The sequence below is a fragment of the Cotesia glomerata genome, linkage group LG3 (assembly GCF_020080835.1).
Source record: "Cotesia glomerata isolate CgM1 linkage group LG3, MPM_Cglom_v2.3, whole genome shotgun sequence".
In the NCBI taxonomy this organism is placed as follows: domain Eukaryota; kingdom Metazoa; phylum Arthropoda; class Insecta; order Hymenoptera; family Braconidae; genus Cotesia; species Cotesia glomerata.
In genome coordinates, this window is record NC_058160.1 from 29,164,773 (window position 1) to 29,189,474 (window position 24,702).

Here is a 24,702-nt window from a genome sequence, read left to right on the forward strand (position 1 = left end):
TTAGCGGTAATTTTTTTTTATTCAAAATTTTATGATACTAAAGTTAGTCGATATTTTTAATTTTTTAATTTTTCTAAATTTATTAAATTATAACAAAGAAATATTTTTAAAAAATTGCAATTATAGTTTTTTATGTTTTTAACAAATGAAAAAATTTTTTTTTATTTTTTTGTAATAATTCTTTAATAAAAAAAATCATAAAATTTTTTAGATGTCGGCTAACTTTATTTTCATAAAATTTTATTACGAGAAACGATTTTTTATTTTTTTTAACAATTAAATTATAAGTAAAAAAATATTTTTAAAAAATTGCACTCAAAATTTTTAAAATTTTTTTCTTTTATTTTTTTTTATAATTAATTATATTATTTAAAAAATAATACTAAAGTTAAAAATTTTTAATTTTTTGATTTTTTTTTATTGAAAAAATTATTAAAAAAAAATATTTTTTAAAAATTGTACTTCAAGTTTTTTACAAAAAAAATTTTTTTTTATTTGTAATAATTTTTTCATTAAAAAAAAATTCTAAAAATTTTTAAATGTCGGTTAACTCAATTTTAATATTTAAAAAACAAATTTCATTATTTCTGTGAATAAAAATTTTTTTACAGTAATTTAATTAATTTTTAAATAAATATTAAAATTTTAAATAATTAAATAATAAAACAAATTGAGTGAGAAAATTCTCATAAAGTAATATAATAATCATGAAAATGAATTTATAAATAATCGCATTAACTTACACAAATTGCATAAATGAATAAAATAAATTTCGCAACATAAAACATTTATAAAAAATTTTCTACGTCATTGATGAAATAAAAAAGGATATTACGCAGAATTTTCAGTCCCATTTAAACTGTCAACTTAGAAAAAAAAAAAAAAAAAAAAAACAATTAATATTAAAAAATAAATAAATAAAAAATCAAGACTAAAAAATAATAAATCGGCGATAATTTATTTACAGAAGAAATAAAAAGTGAGACTTGAGAACAAATCGAATAAAAAATAAAAAAAAGTAAGCTGTTGTTACTTTAGCAATTACACTAACTTATTTATCAGCGTCTGAAATAACAACAAAGACAATTTGTCATCTTGTCAGTCTCGCTTCAAGATTTCTCTCACGTTTATTCGCCCATCGCATCTTTTTTTATGCTTCGTTTAATCTTGCTGGTACTTTTATTTATCCAACTCTTCTATTTTTCTATTCTTCTATTTTCCAGCTTTTCTTCTATATCCTCTTAAAAACTGAATGACATTTTTTTCAAGGCGTAAACTATTGTCAACAGTTTTTATTACGTAAATGAATAAATTAGACGCCACAAGTGTCTTATTATCAATACAAATACTAATATATAAATATCAATGTCAATGTTGATGCGAGATTTATTTTTCAGACTTTCATTAACGTGATCGAGTTTCAGTAGAGTGTTTCTCGTTGTTTTAGATTTTAATTATCAATAAACGAGGTATTATCTATTTTAATATGTGATTTGGAGACATTGTCTACTCGGGCTTTGTCTATAACAATGTTCTCATGATATTCTCGTCATCCTTTGATATATACCCATATTTTGGCATACCGCCATCCTCGTGTTTGTTAATTTATTCATCATGACAAGCATTGCGTTGAACAATTTTAATGAGGTATTTTAATAGAAAATTATTTTGTTATTAATTTATGTCTTTGATAGAAATTTCATGATATTCGTTTAAAATTTTTTTATTTTTGTCTATTGTTAAAAAATATTTTGTTATTTTTTAAGAATTAATTTATCGTTATTTTAAAATAAAATGAAACGAACAAATTGCAGTTTTTGTTTGCTGATAATTAGCACAAGTTTGCTCTACCAATAAATATAAAAGATAAGCACCGCGTGAATCGTTCCCGGAGTAAGTGCAACGCTAATTGTGTCATAATAATAAACTTTATTGTTACAATAATATAAAACGTGGCAAATCTATATAACTCAAGTGTGTTATATATTGTGTTATATTACCGCCGTTAATGATTACAATTTTATTGATAATTTATATCTACATCTTCCTTTATGGATAACCATTCAAGTAATACCGTATTATCGAGTTTCTATTTAATGAGCTCTATCTGTAATAATGCTCGTTAGGTATTATATCAGTTGCTGCGATAAACTGTGTTATTACTGATTTAATTGATTTGAAATTTAATTTATCATGTATAATTTTTGCTGTAAATATTTTTAATTAATTGTTTTGTTAAATATGGTTAAATCGGTCTAGATATTTTTAACTTCCCGCTAAGAAAATCGAAGATTTTCAAAAATCGGGAAGTTATTGTTTTTATCCCGTTTTTCGAAAATCGAGTTTTCATCAGATCTCGATGTTTTGAGGTCCTAGGAAGCTTCCCTGACTACTCCCGCAAGGTTGGCACTATGTCTGTATGTACACGGAAAAAAGTAAACTGTAATAAATAACAGTCGATTTATAAGTAATGATCAACTGCTAAAAATTACCATTTCAAACAGTAAAATTTTGGGTCTATTTTGGGGCCCTTGCTCTTTATTTTATATATAAACGATGTTGTAGATATTGCAAAAAAATATGGCTGTCAATGCAAATTATTTGCAGATGATAAGATGTTATATTACAGTGCTAAGGATGAAACAGAAATAGAAAATGTTTTAAATAAGACACTAGATGATCTTGGAGTATGGCTTAATGTTAATTCACTTAAACCAAATGTTAAGAAGACTGTTTTTATGCTAGTTAGAGATAGAAGAAAAAGGAATGTTAAAAGTTTAGAATTGTTTTTAACAGGGGAAAAGATTGTGCAATGTAGTCAAACTAAATACTTAGGCGTAATGCTAGATGAATTCTTATGTTTTGATAGTCATATATATTATATTATTAAAAAAATTAATACTAGAATTAATTTGATGCATATACTGAGTAGTTATGTAAGTGATTACACAAAAGTATTAATTTACAAAGCGATGATCGCTCCGTATTTTGACTATTGTTCAACTCTTTTGATTAATATTAATGAGGAATGTGTGAAAAAATTACAAAAATGTCAGAATAAAGCGATGAGAATAATATTAAGAGTAAATAGATATACGCCAATTAGATGTATGCTAGATGCACTATGTTTTCTGTCTGTGGAAGAAAGAATTAAATTTAATGTATGTGTGTTTGTATATAAGATGAAAAATAATCTGTTACCAGAATATTTAAATAGAACTATTGTTGATAATGAACATAATTATAATACAAGATACAAAAATAGACTACTAGTACAAAGAACAAGAACTGTGAGTGCTCAAAAAACAATAAATGTGTATGGTTTTTCATTATTTAACAAGTTAAATATAGACACAAAAAATGCAAGAAATTTAGTAAATTTTAAAAAATTGTTAAGAAAAGAAATAAGAGAAGGAAAAATTTAAAATGTAGACGGGAAGCAAGTGTTGATCTGTAATAAAAGATCTAAGATCTTTTATAAAATTTTTTATTTTTATATTGTATATATTTGTAGCTTAAAGCTAAATAAAGAAACTATTATAAAATCGTGATTTTACTATTCACTTTATAATATTTACCATTTAAACGTTACAATTTACTCTTTACATGGAAGAAAATACTATTTCAAACAGTAATATTCGCTATGTAAATGTCTAAAATGTTAAAGTATAACAATTAAGAATTCAGACTTTGATATTTATCATTTCGTACCTAAAAAATGATCGCAATGATATGTAAAAAGTATAAAATAAAGTTAGTAAATTTCTAATACTAGCAACGTCAATATTTACAAAGTAAAATGGTAAATTTTAAACGCAACGCTAAAAATCAAACTGTATGTGTGTGTGTGAAAGTATGTGAACCGCTTATAACTTTTGAACGGCTGATTCGATTTTATCGCGGTTGGTGCCATTTGAAAGGGCTTGGCCAAACTTAGATTTTGAGTATGATTTGGACCGATTCGGATCAGTAGATTTTGAGAAATCTTAAAAAAACTAAGAAAAAAAATTTTTTCAAATGAGGTTTTTTTTGGATAACTTTTAAACGGCTCCACTGATCGATTCCAAAAACTAATCAGCTCTAGGCAATAAAAAACCACATCGATCGCCACCAAGCTGGTCGAAATCGGTTGATTCGTTCGAGAGATATCGTGAACGAAAGAAAACCGAAAAAAGTGTTTTTTCGGGATTACTCCGAAATTTTCGGTTCGATCTTTAAAAGTTGGAAATAACTTATGAGGATGATAAAACTGCGTCTGGGAGAGGATGATAAAACTGGGAGAGCTCAAATGCATAGAAATATTATCTCTTTTGAACTCAGCGAGCTCAAAATATCACATAAATTATATTTTGAGCTCAAAAATCTCAAAAATGTCATAAGTACAATTTTAAGCGTCCAGGTATGGAATCAGCGGGAAGTTTCAGGGATGGCCTTCAGGGTCTACCGTTTTTCTAATTTTTTAAAATTGTTTTTAGGACATTAAATTTAGCTGCCCCTTTACAATTTTTTTAATTTTCTTTAACAAAAAAATTTGTTCCAAAAAATTGCATTTTTAATTTTTTCAAATTTTTACGTCAATTTTTTTTTATAATTTATTTGTTAAAAAAATTATTCAAATTATCAAATATCTGCTAAATTAATTTTTATTTTTTTATGACATTAAATTTAGCTGTCACTTTACAATTTTTTAATTTTTTTTTAACAAAAAAATCATTTTTAAAAAATTGCATTTTTAATTTTTTAAAATTTCTAAATGCTAATTTTATTACAGTTTTTTATATTATTATTTTGAGTTTTACTTGTATACCGTTATCTGGTTTTTACAAGGCTGATATCCCCACTTATATCCATTCTATATCTCCCTTTTTATTGCGGCTGTGGACCGATTTGTGCCTTCTGTACCGCATTTTCCCTGATCCTCACCACTCGGCTATTGGAACAGTAACATGGGAAAACCACAGAGAAAACCCATGTTAGTACAGTCGGAGCTGGGTTAGGTCTACAGTGATTGATAAGAAACTCTTCTTTATCTACCACTGGAGCATTAGGCCCCTCTTCTAGTGTGCAGAGATCCCTCGCGCTAACCACCGCCGACTAGAGTGGTCACCCATTCAAGTTGTTGCTTAAATAGGTGATCACCCAAGTCAGACGTGTGCCGCCCGGCTATCTCTGCCACTTCCAGAGGCTGGCAATGTAACGCACATATTTTTAATTATAATCACTGAAAAATATTGGTGTGTGCTGGGATCGAACCCGGGTTCCACTCTTTCGAAAAGCGAGCACCGAGCCGACCAGGCTATTGCCAGCCTCAATTTTTTTTTTTTTTTTTTACAGTAATTTATTTGTTATAAAAATTATCAAATATCTGCAAAATTAATTTTTATTTTTTTACATTTTTTTTAATAAAAAAATTAGTTCCAAAAAATTATTTTTAAAAAATTGCATTTTTAAATTTCTAAATGTCAATTTTTTTACAGTAATTTATTTGTTAAAAAAAATTATTAAATTATCAAATATCTGTTAAATTAATTTTCATTTTTATGACATTAAATTTAGCTGTCACTTCATAATTTTTTAATTTTTTTTAACAAAGAAAATTAGTTCTAAAAAAACTGCATTTTTAATTTTGTTAAATTTCTACAAATCAATTTTTTTTATAATTTATTTGTTAAAAAAATGATTAAAATTACTAAATATTTATTAAATTAATTTTGATTTATTGTTTTATTTGTTTTATAATTTATCAATTTTATTAAAACTCAATATCATACTGCTGTCTAATCTAAAAAAAAAAAAAAAAAAAAAAACTCTACAAATTAGTGAGATAATGATAAGTGCATAGATAATAAATATATATTTACTGTCAGTTTTGTTTTCTAATTATATATGAACAAGAATAAGACTAAATGCGTAGATGCGCAAGCGTCTAAGACGCGCAAGCGGCCGTGTAAGACTTCACGTAGACGAGCAACTATTGAAAGTGTGATACAAAATTGTACTTAATTTTCCTGAGTTCCTTGCTGTTGTTTTTGTATGTGTTCATCATACGTGGGTGTATGAACACTATACTTGAACAGTGCATATTAAGTATTATAATAAATGTACTGTACATCAGTCATTTTAAATATCAAACAGGGCGCGCGCTTGATCTCGATCGATTTTTTCCGTTACTATGAGTGACACCAATGGAAATTTGGTAAGGCTATTATTATTATGTAACAAATTCTCCATAGATCCATTGCAAAAATTATTTTTTGCTGACGTGGTAATACTCCTTGAATACGTTGTCGGGGAAAATTACAGGTTATGTCGAGCGCGTGGGTATTTTTCTTTAAGATCTGCGCCGGCGTGACACTCGCCAATCCCAGTTTTGTTTAATTTTCATCCATTTTCAAATTTTACTATTTTTATTATTAATATTGATTTCTTTTTTTATTTAGCTTGAAAAGACTGAGGCCAAGGTTTCTTCGGAAAAAAAAGCCGGTTGGTCACAATGGAAACAATGGTTCGCTGCTATTTCAGGTATTTATTATACTGAAGTTAGCTAACAGCTGTTAATTTTGTTGATTTTTTACAAAAAATCAATTGTTATAAAATAGTACTTGAAAAAATTTCCACTAATAATTTATTTGTTGTAAAATTATAAAAAAATTTTAATGTCACACGGAAAAAAGAAAACTCGAAAAATTACAGTATATAATGCAACGTGGCGCTTCGTGATAAAAACTGGACAAATTACAGTTTCAGATTGTAAGAATTACATTGTAGAATGTAATATTTACATTGCAAGCTCTGAATATTAAATTAAAATATTGAATTTAGAAAAATGTTATTTCAAACTGTAATTTTTCTAGTTTTGATTACGACGGGACCGATTTTACATTTTATACTTTAATTTTTCGAGTTTTCTTTTTTCCGTGCAGTTAAGTTCAGTGTTTTCATTATGAAAATTAAGTTAGCCGACATTTAAAAATTTTTAGAATTTTTTTTATTGAAAAAATTATTACGAAAAAATAAAAAAAAAAATTAGAAAAACGGTAGACCCTAAAGGCCATCCCTGCAATTTCCCGCTGATTCCATACCCGGGCGCTTAAAATTGTACTTATGAAATTTTTGAGATTTTTGAGCTCAAAATATAATTTATGTGATATTTTGAGCTCGCTGAGTTCAAAAGAGATATTTCTATGCATTTGAGCTCTCCCAGTTTTATCATCCTCTCCCAGACGCAGTTTTATCATCCTCATAAGTTATTTCCAAGTTTTAATTGATCGAACCGAAAATTTCGGTAGTAATCCCGAAAAAACACTTTTTTCGGTTTTTTTCGTTCACGATATCTCTCGAATGAATCAACGGATTTCGACCAGCTTGGTGGCGATCGACGTGGTTTTTTATTGCCTAGAGCTGAATAGTTTTTGGAATCGATCGGTGCAGCCGTTTAAAAGTTATCCAAAAAAAACCACATTTGAAAAAATTTTTTTTCTTAGTTTTTTTAAGATTTTTCAAAATCTACTGAATCGAATCGGTCCAAATCATACTCAAAATCTAAGTTTGGCCAAGCCCTTTCAAATGGCACCAACCGCGATAAAATCGAATCAGCCGTTCAAAAGTTATAAGCGGTTCACATACTTTCACACACACACACACATACATACATACATACATACATAGATGGTGACAACCTCGCGAGAGTAGTCAGGGAAGCTTCCTAGGACCTCAAAACGTCGAGATCTGATGAAAACTCGATTTTCGAAAAATGGGGTAAAACCAATAACTTCCCGATTTTTGATAATCTTCGATTTTCTTAGCGGGAAGTTAAAAATTCATATTTAAAATTATTGAAGATTTTTAAGTGCAATTTTTAAAAAATATTTTTTAGTTATAATTTAATAAATGAAAAGATTCCAAAAAATTAAAAATGTCGGCTAACTTCAGTATTATTCTTTATTTAATGATACTGAAGTTAGTTGACAGCTGTCAATTTTTTTTAACTTATTTTATAAAAAATCAATTATAATAAAATAGTACTTGAAAAAATTTCCACTAATAATTCTTTTTTATATGACATTAAAGTTAGCAGTCAATTTTTTAATTTTATTTAAATAACAAAAAATTAAAAAGATTTTAAAAAAATTGCATTTCTTATTTTTGTGAATTTCTAGATGTCAATTTTTTTTCTATTTTTTTTGCCATAAATTATTTGTTATAAATTTTTAAAATTATTAAATATATGCTACATTAATTTTCATTTTTTTTATTTTCATCACTGGAATTTCTTTATTAAATTTTATTTATAATAATTTATTCGTTATAAAATTAAAAAAAAATTTTAATGTCAGTTTTAAGTTCAGTGTTTTTATTGTTATTTTATTTTATGAGTATTTTTAAAGAATAATAATAAATTTACAATTAATTTTTAAAATTTTAGGTTTTTTCATTGACAATAATAATAATAATAATAAATTATTTTGAAAAAAATTAGTAGAATAATTAGTTAAAAAATTGTTTTAATATTTTTAGAGTTAAAAAAGTTTTAAGTTATCCGCCATCTTGTTTTAGATGTCAGAAGTTATAAACAGACATGAGTCGTGACACATTTAATTTAACTACCTTTAAATTAAGTTATTAAATCATTAAAAAAAAACCGTAAATATTTACAAGAAACAATGTATATTTAGAAAAAAATGAAACAATTTAAGATAAGCTCACAGAAGCTAAGCTCATGGCCACTATTTGGGGGGAGTACAAGCCCTGAGACTGACAGTTGTTGTATATTCTCTTCATATCGCTGACAAGCTCGTTATTTTTTTCCAAAAAGTCGAAGGCTTTGAATAAATAAACAGTAAACTCGTCGGCCATTTGAGCGGCATCGGATTTCTTCGCCGCTTGAATAATGTCCTGAGCAAATTGGACGAACAAAAGTTTTCTTGTCTCGTCGGCAACCATGAATTCTTCGTACCAAACACGTGTTACTATTTTGAAGTACCTTTTGCGGTTGATAAAGTGCCATTTTAACATCTTGAAATCCCCGCTGACGATGTGAGAGTTGTATTTCTCTCGAGCTACTTTTTCGTCGAAGACTGGCATTTTTTTATACAAATATAAATTTGACAGATGAGCTCTAAATAAAATATACACAAATTAATATTTGCAATTTTAAATTAAAGAAAAACAAAAGATTACTCACCAATAATATAAACTGTAAATATTTTCATTTACAAACTAAGTAACTCTTACAATTAATATAACTAGAGTTTAAGGTCATAAATTTTCACTAAATACTTTGTAATAGTGACGACGTGATTAGCCTGAATAGTTCTTGCGCACTGACTAAAATTGCAAAGCGAGTTACCTTACAAATACTTTGAGAAAAACAGTAGCTTACACTAGGAGCTTCCCCCCCCCCTCTATTAAACTCCTGCAACAATCTAAAGTACTAATTACTGTCAACCCGCTTGGAAAAGGTTTATATGTTTCAAAATATATGATTAAATATATTGATATTATAATGTGATATATGGAACGATATATAAAATCATATCTATAATTTTGTCACAATGATATAAAAAAATATATTGTAAATAAATATATCATTTTCATGTATAAACTATATATTCATCAATATATTTGCTTCATGTATGCACGATCCATACGTGTGTCGGTATAACTTTTTATATAATGATACCTTATACTTAAAATAATGTACACGGAAAGAAAATTGAAGGAGTTTTTACTATTTCACTATTGTAATTTTTACTAAATAAAATAGTAACGGTGGACTATACTTCTCATTTAGTAATTTTTACGATCTAATATTGTAAATTTTATCCAACAAATAAGACTAGCAAGAGTCGTAAAAAGTCGAATACTATAGAGCAAATTATACAATATGTGTTTGTGAACTTTACAATTCAACTATTGTAAAAATTCACGGTTGGTTTTTTTAAAAGAAATATTAGGGAGGGAGAGAGATAGAAGGTTGGACTAATTGGTACCTGTACAGTAATCGCAAAAAGAAACCGGCATTTTCGTCCTATCTGGGAATCGAACCCAGAACTCTGTGTTGGCAGCCAGTGACTCTCCCTCTACGCTATCCGAGGTAAACTAAGACACATATCCTTTAACATTTACATAAACTCGAAGTCTAGCGCTGTGCACGGCCATCACTCACACTAATTGAGAAAAATTTCAATTCAACTATTGTAAAATTTGCTATAGTTCTATTGGAAAGATACAGAGGCAGCACTGGAAATTTTCATTTCTTACTTTTTACAATAGTAATATCGTATTTTTTCATGAATAAATAGCATTTTTTCTTCTAAAATATTTGACAATTAATAGTAATAAAAGTATAGTCCAGCTTTACAATAGTTGTATCGTAAATTCTCCCAGAAATTTTTTCCCGTGTATCGATAAATATATGGTGTCACATATATTATTCATATATTGTACATGATATATTATATGTGGTTTTTATGTATTTGGTAATATAGCAGATGATATATACTAAACAATATATGGATCACCATATATTAATGAATATATTATTTAAAATACATGGTTCCATGTATAGAATAAAGTTACCGAACAAAAACAGTTTCACTGTAAAAAAATCGCGCCAAGTCCACGTTCATAAGACTATTAAGAAAAAAAATTTTTATTTCTTTACAAAAAGATATAAAATAAAAAATTAAAAAATCCAAGTAACCGATATGGTTGTATATGATTTTTGGACATTAAAAAAAATTTTGTTGTAAATTTAAAAATTAAAAGAAACAATTTTGGAACGTATTTAGTGTGCGTGGTTACGAAATATTTCACTTTTTATGAAATTCTTAAAATCTATCTACTAGGACTTTTAAAAAAAATTGAAGTACACAATGACGCACACCAAGTACGTTCCAAAATTGTTTCTTTTAATTTTTAAATTTACAACAAAAATTTTTTTTTAATGTCCAAAATCATATACAACCATATCGGTTACTTGGATTTTTTATTTTATATCTTTTTGTAAAGAAATAAAAATTTTTTTTCTTAATAGTCTTATGAACGTGGACTTGGCGCGATTTTTTTACAGTGAAACTGTTTTTGTTCGGATTTCAGTATTTTTTGTAATTATAATAAAAATTTGCAATTGGTACCAACTTAAATCTCAAGTTGGCTGCATTTCTTATAGCAAACTATCCCCTTGAAGCTACAGTTTATGTAAAAATAATTGCAGCGCACCCTGGCGGGTGTAGATACAAGCTGTGAAATTTATTTTTTTAACTGTAGTTTCTCATCTATTGGACTATTACCATGCATTCTCGAATTACTTAGTCTGTGGCATGTCACTTTTTAAATCGAAAAAAAGTCAGGATCGAAATTTTTGAGCTTGCTATAGTTTGTGCTGATAAAATTTAATAATTTCAAGTAGATTAATTGTTATAATTCAATATAATTAATTGATATCAGTAAAATAAAGTATGAATTACTGTTATAATATAAAATTTAGGAACAAGATGTACCGTAGAATTGAATAAAATTTTGCAACCTCGAAATACCGTTCTGCTTACAGTAAACACACTCGGTAGTCTGGCGCTCTGTTTACAACGGATTTGAACGGAACTTGGCGCCAGATTCTACCGAATCTGTGGATACTTTTCAATATAGACAATTTTGCCGCCATATATTCATCACTTATATGCAATATATTGTATAATATACTAGAATTCAAATTTGCGCGCGCAAGCGCGCGCCTTGACTATAGAGTTTGCATATATTTTCATGCATATGATATATTCGACCAATCACATCACGAATAGTTTGGTTTCACATACATTTCATCTCAATTATATTATGGGATTTTTAACGATATATAGTATTTTCATGCGGGAAGGTATACACAATATTTTTACCAGCATAAAAAAAATTTTTAAATGTCACTGCGACGTTGCCTATTACTTAAAATTCACTTCACATAAATTAAATAAATAAAATTATTAAGAAAAATATAGACCCTAAGTAGTTTTCTATGTCGTGCTTAAGATAAAAAATATTTAATAATATATACGAGAAGAAAGTATACTTATTTTTAATATATCTAATGAAATATGTGTCAAGTCTAAATAGAATGTATGAAGGATGTCACTTTGTTCGTTCATTTATTTCTTCTATACAGAATGGCTACGTTCAGGTTTACTAAGTTCTGAGCAGGGCTGACTTTATCTACCAAAAAAATTAATTTTAGACACACTTAAATAAATATATCTTGCATTGTTTTATTATAGATTAAAAAAAAAATAATATAGTTATTTTAAGTTGTTGCTACAAGATATGCTCAGATCTGCTAAGAACTTAGTAAACTTGAACGCAGCCAATATCTTCTTTAGAGTACTTTTCTAAGGGTTAGTCAATGGCCGCGTTCAAGTTTACTAAGTTCTTGACAGATCTTAGCATATCTTGTAGCAACAACTTAAAGTAACTATATTGTTTTTTTAAAAAATCTATAATAAAACAATGCAAAGTATATTTATTTAAGAAGGTCCTTTCGCCGCCAATGTAAAATAAAAAATATTAGATTATCAGTAAATTTAATTTTTTTCTAATAGTTAAGGTCCTTATTTATCTAATAGTGAGGTTTAAATTATACTTTACCGGACAAATTTTTGAAAAAATAAAATTTTTAAATGTTAGTATTGAGGTTATAATTGAGGATGGTTTTACTTGTATCACTGTAGAGTGTTTTTTCTTTCATGCCCGACACACATGTGCTGCGACTGTGGCCGACTTACGCGTTATAATCAGTACCTGCATTTGCATTACGGTCTTAAATAGTATGGAGGTACTTCTATAGTGACATTTTACCTCCATAACTATATGGGAAAACCACAGAAAACCCGACCGGTACAGAGGCTGGCAATGAAACGCACATATTCTTAGTTTATAATCATTGAAAAATATTGGTGCACGCCGGAATCGAACCCTGGTCCCACTCTTTCGAAATGCAGGTACCGAGCCGATTAGGCTATTGCCAACCTATTTTTTAAATGTTAGTATTTGTTCAGAGTCTTACGAGAAAGTCACACGTTTGCAGTATTTCTCAAATTATACTATCAGTCATGGATTAGATGAAGTAAAAAAAAAACTAAAAATTAGATTTTCGAAATATTCAGATTTCTTTTTTTGCAATAAAATATATCAGTTACCGAGATATTTATTAAGAAATTAATATTTAAAAATCACAAAAAATTCTCAAGTAACCTACAATAAAATGGAGTCAAAACATTTGGCAACGTTGCGTAGCGCGCGAGCTTCAGACCATTCAATAAATTCAAACTAATTTATTTATTAACACTGGCTGCGTTCAAGTTTGCTAAGTTCTTGCAGATCTTAGTATATCTTGTAACAACAAGTTAAAGTAACTATATTATTTTTTTTAAAAATCTATAACAAAACAATGCAAGGTATATTTATTTAAGTGTGTCTAAAATTAATTTTTTGGTAGATAAAGTCAGTCCTGCTCAGAACTTAGTAAACCCGAACGCAGCCACTGACTGCAAAAACTTAAACGTGGTTAAGGTTATATTGTGCAAATAAAAATGTAAACAACCGAAGTACAGCGTAGCCAAATCACGGACAGGTTACTAGCAGCTGATTTGAAAGAGTCAAATTAATTTTTGTATTTAACTATTTTCTTTTTTTTTTTTCGAAATTTCAACGATTAATGCCTCATATACTATTTATTATTTAATTTTAGGAAATTTTATGGGTTTTTTATTTTAATTTATCGTATATTGACTACTACAATTGTTTTGACTCAACTGGAGCGAAAGGACTTCCTTAAGTGTGTCTAAATATTAATTTTTTGGTAGATAAAGTCAGCCCTACTCAGAACTTAGTAAACCTGAACGCAGCCAATATTTAATGTTTCTGAAAAAATAAAAAAAATTTAATTTTTTGCAAAGTTAAACTTTTCAATTACTAGCGTTTAAAAGATAAATATTATAAATTAAAATTAAAGTTTTCTCTGATGAATCTATAGTAATAATAACTAGCAACCTTGCAGTCACTATGTGACAGTCGTGACTTGTGAACTAAAAATAAATAAAATTTTGCTTTATTAAATAATGACTTTTATTACAATTGCACTGTATTTTCTTAAATATTGACGTTTTTAAAGACATAAGCTCACCCCGATGTTACACTCATTAAGAGCTTTCATTTGAGTACCCACATGCATTTTTAATATATTTTTCATATATACATATATATAATATATATTTTAAAGATATAAGCTCGTCCTGATGTTACACTCATCAAGAGCTTTCATTTGAGTACCTACATGCATTTTGATATATTTCACATATATACATATATATATACTATATATATATATATATATATATATATATATATATATATATTAGAGTGGTCCAAAAAAAACATTTTTATTTTTTTTTTCAAGTGCTGCTGTCTTAAAAACTTCTCTAAGGTATAAAAAAAATTCTCTCCAAAGCGCAGCTTGATATCTCAATTCTTCATGAAGCTCAATGAATTTTTATTTTCCCATTTAAATAACACGTAAAAAAATTTTATTTACGTTTTCATTCGGTAAAACTACGAAAAAAATTTTTTTTGTATTTTTCGTCAATTATTCTTGTAGGAAATTTAATTCTCTACAAAAAAGTATTGAGGTAGTTTTTTCGTAATCCTAACAAGTAAAAGTTATTAAGCTTTAAATACTCGCAATAAAAGAAAATTTAATCAGATATGATTTTAGAATCCACGTTGTATCACATTTTCTGTTTCAAAGTATTTGATTATGTAATTTATATTTTTTTCTTAAAAACATGGTATACAGTCTGATATCGGTAATTCAGTCTTGACCAGTGACAACAAATGACGATTGAATTTATCAGTTTGTTTATTTGAACCACATGTAAAATGCACTGAAGGAGATTGCCAGACTTTGTAAATACTCTAACCACTGCTTAAAAAAATTAAACTAGATAATTTACTTTTAGCACTCTCTTGCGGCCTACATGAAGATATATAGTAAATTTAATTTTTTGTTGATAATTAGTTTTAATAATTATGTCTTATAAGTAATATAAACTAAAATAAAAAATAACCAAAAAATTAAATAAGTCTTATAGATTATATTGGTTGTATATTTATTAGCAATTTCTTTATAGTCAAGCTTATCCCATAATAAAATTGAGATGAAATGTATGTGGCATCAAACTATTCGTAACGTGATTGGTCGAATGTATCATAAGCATGAAAATATATGCAAACTCTATAGTCAGGCGCGCGCTTGCGCGCGCAAATTGAAATTCTAGTCCACTCTTATAATTTAGATGAAAAATATGAAAATATACACAATTAGACAAACTATTCGTAACGTGATTGGTCAAATATATCATAAGTATGAAAATATAGATAATTCCATACTAAATTCACACGCGCGCTTGCGCGCGCAACGTATACTAGTTTACTTAAATATGTGATGACTCCTGAGATAAGGCAGTTTTACGAACGAACTCTACCTGTTTATTTATCATTTTTTTTTCAAAGATTAAATTTAAAAATAAGAGAATCAATTCACGAAGGACTTCTATTTACGTTCTCCTGCAAAGTTTCATGATTTTTCATTCGGTCAAAAAGCGTCCCAGCATCGTGTTCAAAATTTAAATATTCACCTGTCCTATATGTTCTTAAATAAAAAAATTAAATTCAGTATACATCCGGAAGGACTAGCTTGCTCTTGATTCAGATTCCGTAATGAAATTCAAGTTCAATTTTAAAAAATCATTGCTCATAGGAAAAAATATCCAAATTGTAATGAGAAAAATTATTCATAATTCACAGTTAATACTTCACCAAAAGACATGTGTTAATTATATTAGAAACAGTCTACTTTGATAAATTTTGAAATAAATACATGCAGTTACCAAAAAAGTTTTCGAAAAGATGCTTTGAAACTATCTTCGTTCAAATTTTCTTTTGTGCGAGTATTTAAAGCTCAATAACTTTTTACTCGTTAAGATAACGAAAAAACTACCTCAGTACTTTTTTGTAGAGAATTAAATTTCCTACAAGAATAATTGACGAAAAATGCATAAAAAAATTTTTTTCGTAATTTTACCGGATGAAAACGTAAATAAAATTTTTTTACGTGTTATTTACATGGGAAAATAAAAATTCATTGAGCTTCATGAAGAATTGAGATATCAAGCTGCGCTTTGAAGGGAATTTTTTTTATACCTTAGAAAAGCTTTTAAGATGATAGGCAAAAAACTTTTGTTTTTTGGACCACTCTAATATATATAATATATATAAATATATATATATATATATATATATATATATATATATATATATATATATATATATATATATAAATATATAAAAAATTGATGTGGGTACTCAAATGAAAGGTCTCGATGAGTGTAATGTCGGAATGAGCTTATATCTTTAAAAATGTCAATAGTTAACAAGATAAAAGGTCATTTCTTAATTATGAGTCTAGAAATGGAGCATTACCGAATGCAGCCTAAGTACTCATCATGATAAATTGACTATCGATGAGAATGATATGAAACCTTGAAAAGGCGGAAATTCAAGTCCAGACCTTTGCAATGACACTAAATTTCACTAAAAAAACCGATTTTATCATATGACTATCCTGGAGACAAACTTTTTATTATTCTCTTAATAATATAGATATACTTTTTTCAATACTCACTCTTGTGTCAAACATTAGAATTTTATTATATTCTGACTCTAAAATCGAAAAAGTTTAGTTTTTTATACTTTCTGTTTATTTTTTTATGATTGCAATCATGATGATTTTAACTATCTCCGATGATAAAAGTTACCATCTAGATAATAAACCGTATCATCATAATTGTGGGAATTAATATATACTGATTGTACTAATTTGCAAAAGTTAATAATCATCCTGGATAGTAGAAGCTACAAAATAGGGATGGTTACCGTTAAAATAAAATTCTCTCCGTGTAGTATATAAAATAGTGACAAAAAATTTCAGTGTAATTTTTTATAAAATTGTTATTAAACTGCAGATTTTTAAAGATGTCGAAGATACTTTTATTTCTTTTTATTTTCGGGATGGTTACTATTGATCTGATAAATGCTTGTATTGAACTCCACGGTGCAGTAAGTATACAATTAAGTATTTTATAAATTTTGTTGGAAATATATCAGCTGAATTTATCAAAAAAATTTTTTCATTTAAATTTTAAATTGTAATTATTAGACAGGAACTTATTGCTGTGATAATAAGCACTTTGGTCCTTTAATTTTCTGTACCAATACATGGGGGCCTGGGACGTGCGAGTTCCACTACACAAATAACAATCCTTTTGGATCTTGTGCAACCGCACAACCTTGATCTATATTATCATACAAGTTATTTAATGCTTATAAAAAAAAAAAAAATAAATAATTTATCATTTTTTTATTTATTTACTTCATCAATGTGATTATGTAATTATAAATTAATATACAGATAAAAAAAAAAAACATTTGATTCAACCAAAAAATTCTTCAATTAAAAAAATCCCATCTCAAAAATTTTGATCGCTTTGATATAAAAATTAAAAAAGCATATGAGATACATAAAAATTTATTTTTATAAAAAATAACGAATTTATTTTAGAATTCTTTCATTAAAAATTGTTCCAATTTTTTTAACTTTTTAGATTGAAAACTTTTTTTTTTGCATGGCTCAAAAATGATAAATTTTATGACTTTAAATAACTTTAAATATTTTGCAGTGTTTCGTCAAAACAGAAACATAAACATCACGTAATTTTTATTATTCATTAAAACGAAAATATCTATAGTTTTAAACCTACTACTCAGTTAAAAGAAAAAACCTTTTTTTTAATTTTCTCGAGCACTAATTTTTTTAATATTTTCTGTACCCTTATGAGGAAAAAGGGCGTGAGAAAATTGGTAAGGATTTAAATTTAAATCATATCTAATAATTTAAAGTCTCCAAAATCTGTTTATTCAACGAGTTTCTGTACATCGATCACTTAAAATTTTTTTTTTTAGTCATAATGGTAAAAGACTAACTTTCTGATAAGATATTTATGTCTAAAATAATAATAACATCAAAGAAATTAGCTATAAAAAAATTCAAGGATACAATGGCTGATACTAGTACATAAAGATTAAAAAAATTTCAGTATGATTTTTTACAAAATAGTTGTCAAACTAAAGAGTTTTAAAGATGTCAAAGATATTTTTATTTTTTTTCATTGTCGGTGGGGTTACTTTTGATTTGATAAATGCTTGTGTTGAACTCCACAGTGAAGTAAGTATACAATTATGTATTTTATAAAGTTTGTTAAAAATATATCAGATGAATTTATTAAAAAAATTTTTTTCATTTATATTTTAAAGTGTAATTATTGGACGGGAACTTTTTGCTGTGATGATAAGAACATTAGATCTTTAATTTGCTGTACCAATGCATGGGGGAATGGAACGTGTGAGTTTCACTATACATATGGTAGACTTTTCAATGCTTGTTTCGTCGCATATACTTAATCTGTATAACCATAAAAAGTTATTTAACGCTTCTATTAAGAATACATAAATAATTTTATCCGAATAATAATTATTGTTCACTCATTTTTTTATTTATTTCAACAATTTACTCATTAATGTGATTATGTAACTATAAATTAATAAACTGATGAAAAAAAACATTTGATTGAACCTAAAAATTCTTTAATTAAAAAAATTCAATACCTTACAAATCCCATCTCAAAAATTTTGATCGCTCTGATATAAAAAATGAAAATATACTAGCAACCTTGCAGTCACTATGTGACAGTCGTGACTTGTGAACTAAAAATAAATAAAATTTTGCTTTATTAAATAATGACTTTTATTATAATTGCACTGTATTTTCTTCAATATTGACGTTTTTAAAGATATAAGCTCACCCCGATGTTACACTCATTAAGAGCTTTCATTTGAGTACCCACATGCATTTTTGATATATTTTTCATATATACATATATATAAAATATATTTTAAAGATATAAGCTCGTCCTGATGTTACACTCATTAAGAGCTTTCATTTGAGTACCCACATGCATTTTGATATATTTTTCATACATACATATATATAATATATATAAATATATAAAAAATTGATGTGGGTACTCAAATGAAAGGTCTTGATGAGTGTAATGCCGGGGTGAGCTTATATCTTTAAAAATTTCAATATTTTACGAGATAAAAGGTCATTTTTTAATTATGTATCAAGAGATAGAGGTAGAGAATTAATAAATCACCTTGTATCTTTTGAACTATTGATATTTTTAAAGATATGTATAAGCTCATCCCGATGTTACACTTATCAAGAGCTTTCATTTGAGTACCCACACGCATTTTCATATATTTTTCATATATGGGTGATTCTCTGTAAGGATGTTTTTTGCTGTCCCAGGCATTTTTTCATTAGAAAAATTGTTATTTTGTTACTAAAAAAAATTTATTACGAAAGTAAAAATACATTTCTAATTAGAGCATTGAAAACTAAAATGGAATAAATTAAACTAAAGTTTGTCCCAGGCATTTTAAGATCAGTCCCCTGCCAGAAGTTCAAAGCCAAAAAAAAAATCTAGCGTGTTATTTTACCTTTTGTAAGGTTTATAAGGATCTAACTAGCCGTAAGTTAATAACCATAGAGCTGTTAGCGCTTTATCGCCATTTTATTTAGTGAAGAAGGTATTATAAGCGGGGAGGCGGAGGGGTGTCGTGAGCAACGAGGGACAGGGCTCATCGACGGACCGAGCGAGCCATCGCTACCGCGACCGCGTCGACTGCCGTGCCACGGCATTTATGTATATACGTTTAACTTTTGTCATGAGTTTAATTATTTTATTTATAGTTAATTATTATTATTGTAACTATTATTATGTTTAATTGTTTAGTTAAAAGTATTAATGAAAGATTATTAATTTAATTAACGGTTAAAACGTCGTTTGAAATAATTGAAACAATTAATTTGACAAGTTTCGTTTACAACTTTATTATTTGTTTACGGCGATTATTATTAATAATAATAATCTGTATATGATTTTTTTGTTTACAATTATTTCTTTGATTTAAAATTATTTCAAAGGACGACTATTAGAAAAGGGAATTTAGTAGTTTGCCATCGCGCGATAGATGGCGTCGACTGTTCGCTCGCGATAAAAATCGCCGAGCTGATATAAGCGAAACCGCGACGTGATATTTTTGTTCTTTCAAAGAACAAAAATTTACTTTATCTGAAATAATTAATTGATTAAAATATTTTGAATAAATTCGAAATATCCAATTAATTATTTTTCTAAGTCCCAGGAAATTAAATTAGTATGGGAAATAATTTTGGTAAAATAATTATGTTTGTATGAAATTATTTTTCGACGTTGAAATTATAGGAAAATGTAATTCGATTGAAATCGATGTAATCTGTTGAATCAATTGAATGAATCTGATATTTAATTTTGAAAATATATTTAAAAACTTATAATTTAGTGTCAAAGCACCGTTTGTTCTGGAAATATGTGTCTGAGCCTCTTCAAAACTCAGTCCCCTGGCAGCTATTTTTGTTTATAATTTATTTATAAAATTGGATCCATAAGTCTCAATGTTATTCTAATTAATGTAAACATTTATCGAGAACTTAAAAAGTTGAATGCATTGAAATAGTTTGCTTGATTTTTCTCAATTTGATAAAAAAAATCAGTCCCCTGGCAGTCACTCCCCTGTCATGTTATATGGCAAAAGATACACAAATATCGAAAAAGAAAAAATTAATTCGGCTGTTTATTTATTATAATTAAGCTGATAGTTTTGTAGCCCTTGTTAATTTTTTTTCTAATAAAATCAAAAATAATTTGGTCGGACAATTTTGTACAGATTTAATTAAGACGTCCTTACAGAGAATCACCCATATACATATAAACATATATATTAGGGTGTGTCAATTTTAGGCGACTTTTTTTTGTCAACGAAAAAACAGGCTGAAAACTTGCATGAAGGTGAGAACAGAAGCCTGTTCAAAGCGGAGCTCTTAATATTAATATTTAGAGGTCTCTGTCCCGAATTTTTCATTTCCCATTTAAATAACATAGGAAAAAAAATTCTTTTTTTTGTTTATTTTTCTAGCTCGGCATACGCACCTCATATATATAAGTCAATAGCATATTATTGTAGAAAATTCAACGCTCTACAAAAAAGGTCTCTTACACTTTTATCATAAAGACAGCCGTTCTAAAGTTATTCAGACGTAAACTTCTAAATGTATAAAATTTTGATTATTCAAGTATTAAACTGATACAAATTAATATATTACTGTCTTAAAAATTATTTTTATATGGATAATTGGTTCTGATGCGCTAATATTTTCATAAAGCTAAAAAAAAAATTACTCATATATCAAATTTTTTTCTTCTTTATTTCATTTACTGTAAGAAAATCATGATCCGAGTTGAATGAATTAAATTTTTGAAAAGTTTCACGGAATTAACAATTTATTACTCTACACGGAGAGAAAAGATAAGTTTGGAAAATCAGTAATATATTAATTTGTATCAGTTTAATACTTGAATAATCAAAATTTTATACATTTAGAAGTTTACGTCTGAATAACTTTAGAACGGCTGTCTTTATGATAAAAGTGTAAGAGACCTTTTTGTAGAGCGTTAAATTCTCTATAAGAATATGCTATGGACTTATATATATGAGGTGCGTATGCCGAGCTAGAAAAATAAACAAAAAAGAATTTTTTCCTATGTTATTTAAATGGGAAATGAAAAATTAGGGACAGACACCTCTAAATATTAATATTAAGAGCTCCGCTTTGAACAGGCTTCTGTTCTCACCTTCATGCAAGTTTTCAACCTGTTTTTTCGTTGAAAAAAAAAAGTCGCCTAAAATTGACACACCCTAATATATATATATATATATAATATATCATATATATAAAATATATGAAAAATTGATGTAGGTACTCAAACGAAAGCTCTTGATGAGTGTATCATCGGGATGGGCTTATATCTTTAAAAACGTCAATAGTTAACGAGATACGAGGTAATTTCTTAATTATGTACCTAGAGATAGAGCATTTTCGTAATACTTATAAATTTTTCGTACTTAATTTAATTAAAAAAAAAAAAAAAATCAAAAAATTCTCCATGCAAAAAAAAGCTCCAAATTAATTTTTTTTACCCGATAAAAATAGTTTTTTTTTTTTTATTTCAGCGACGCTGTCAATGGTCGCCGTCGGAACAGTCTACGGATGGACGACGACAATGTTACTGCGCCTGGAAAAGGGGGACAACGTGCCAATGACAATAAACAGCACCGAGAGTTCATGGATAGTGTCATTAACGGTAATAGCGTCAATGTGCGGTTCATTTCTGGGTGCCCTGTTAGCCGATTATTTTGGCCGGAAAGTTTGTCTTCTGTGCTCAAGTATGTTTTTCATCGGAGGTTGGTTCGCTATAATATTCGCCGTCAGTGCCAATACACTCTACATAGCGCGCATTATCCAGGGGATAAGTGTGGGCATGTCTTACACTGCGAATCCCATGTACGTGTCGGAAGTCGCCGACACCAACATACGCGGTGCTCTAGGAACGTTGATAGCCGTTAATGTCTTCACGGGGTCACTGCTGACATGCTGCATCGGACCCTACGTGTCTTACACTACATTAGGGATAGTTTTGCTCTCCATAACGATAATATTTGTTTTAACTTTCATTTGGTTCCCCGAGAGTCCCTATTTTTTGGCGATGAAAAACCGAAACAAAGCTGCAATTCAAGCAATTGCCTTTTTTAAAAACGTCGATTTTGAGACAGCTGAACGCGAGTTGCAAATAATAATCAACAATATTAATGAAGAAAAATCGCAGTCGGAAAATTGGAAGGTAAAGGTGAGACACTTGTTGTCTTCAAATAATCGCAAGGCTTTTTTTATGGTCCTGATGTTGATAGTCGTCCAACAATTGAGTGGAAATTTCACTACCATGCAATTCTTGACACAATTATTCGACGAAGCCAACGTCGGAATTGACGTCAATATTGCGACCATTATTGTCTTCGCAGTCGGTCTCGTTTCTGGAACACTTGCTACCATTAGCGTGGAACGAGCTGGAAGAAGAAAACTCTTAATGTGGTCGAGTTTTTTCTGCGCTGCTACCCTAACAATCCTCGCTACTTATTTGTATCTCAAGCATTTAAATTATCCTGTTGAATTTATCAAAGTTTTGCCGTTAATTGTAATTGTTTTGTTCCAAATAGTCTACCAATTAGGTATCGGTACCTTGCCGAACGCCCTTATCGGTGAATTATTCCCCACTAATGCCAAAGGAGTCGCTGCTGCGGGTATCACCATCTCAGACGGAATTTTGGGATTCTTAGTATCGACTTTCTACAACCAAATAAAAGAAAAATGGGGCAATCATACTCTCTATTTTTCTTTCGCTACTTCTTGTTACCTGGGATTTATTTTTGTTTTATTTTGTATACCCGAAACTAAAAATAAATCCTTCTTGGAGATACAGCAAGAATTATCGAGACGTGGATTTAGATATAACAACAGTTTTAAAGAAAAAAAAGAAATAGAAGATGTATTAACGTCCCGGAATTTATCTATTGCGCCAACGACGGTTTCAACTAATTAATCGGTGCTTTGGCTAATTAACGGGCAGATTGGTTTAATTAAAAAAAATATTCTGTGAGGATGAAGAATAACAGGAAAAAAAAGGGAACTAAGGTTTTTAATTGATTCTTTATTAAATGATTTATTGTTGTTCGATAGCTAGATAAAGCCAATTAAATCGTTTGGACGGTTATATATATACTTACGACCAATGCAATTTTGTTTTAATACAAATTAATTTACTTAAAAATTTTTTTATGGTTGATTTTTTTTTCTGGTATTTTACTATTGAGTTACGGGTAATTGTTAAGTAATTTATTATTTAAAATTTATTAACTCATTTAAAATTATAGTTATTTAATTTTTTGACGAGTTATATGCATTTATATTTAAAGAATAGCATTAAAAAAAGAGCAATTATTTACAAGTGGGGTCAATCCCATTTTGGGGCATAACTAAGTGAAAAATTAATATTTTCAAATTTTTTTGTTTTTACGGCGCATTTATAATAAAAAATGTCGTGAAAGAAAAAAGTAAAGATTTTGGTAGCTTTTTTGCCTTCAAAAGTTTGAAAAAATTTTGGCTCATGTTTTTGGATAAAATTTCTATTTTATCTTTTTTTGATGTTTTTGATATATTTTTTTTGAAAAGTACATAAAAAAATGAACAATTTAAAAAAAAAGTTGAATATCACGATTTTCTAAAAAATTTATAAATTTTTTTGAAAATTTGTTAAAATTGTGATAATCAACTTTTTTTTTTTTAACTGTTCATTTTTTTATGTATTAAAAAAAAATATATCAATAAAATTAAATAGAAATTTTGTTCAAAAAAATGAAAATTAAAACTGTTGACCCCATTTGTAAATATTTACCATTATGATAATTATTTACAAGCAGGGTCAATTCCATTTTGGGCCATAACTAGGTAAAAAATTAACATTTTCAAATTTTTTTTTCATTCTGCTTGTTTTTACGACGCATTTACGATAAAAAATGTCGTGAAAGAAAAAATAACGATTTTTT

The 24,702-nt window shown here is 27.8% G+C and overlaps 1 protein-coding gene across 3 annotated transcripts; it reads left to right on the forward strand.

The window, feature by feature from the left end:
- The first annotated feature begins 1,385 nt into the window (after positions 1-1,385).
- Positions 1,386-24,040, forward strand: LOC123261981 (facilitated trehalose transporter Tret1-like). Of its 3 annotated transcripts, none has more exons than XM_044723931.1 (3): positions 1,386-1,647; positions 6,441-6,522; positions 22,276-24,038. In XM_044723931.1, exons 1-3 carry the CDS (start codon positions 1,615-1,617, stop codon positions 23,697-23,699), a joined length of 1,539 nt encoding a protein of 512 aa, XP_044579866.1. In that variant the 5' UTR covers positions 1,386-1,614; the 3' UTR covers positions 23,700-24,038. The 3 variants fall into 3 exon arrangements, with proteins under 3 accessions (XP_044579866.1, XP_044579868.1, XP_044579867.1); XM_044723932.1 differs by lacking the exon at positions 1,386-1,647 and adding an exon at positions 5,913-6,196 and having other exon boundaries at positions 22,276-24,037; XM_044723933.1 differs by lacking the exon at positions 6,441-6,522 and having other exon boundaries at positions 22,276-24,040.
- Positions 24,041-24,702: the final 662 nt, after the last annotated feature.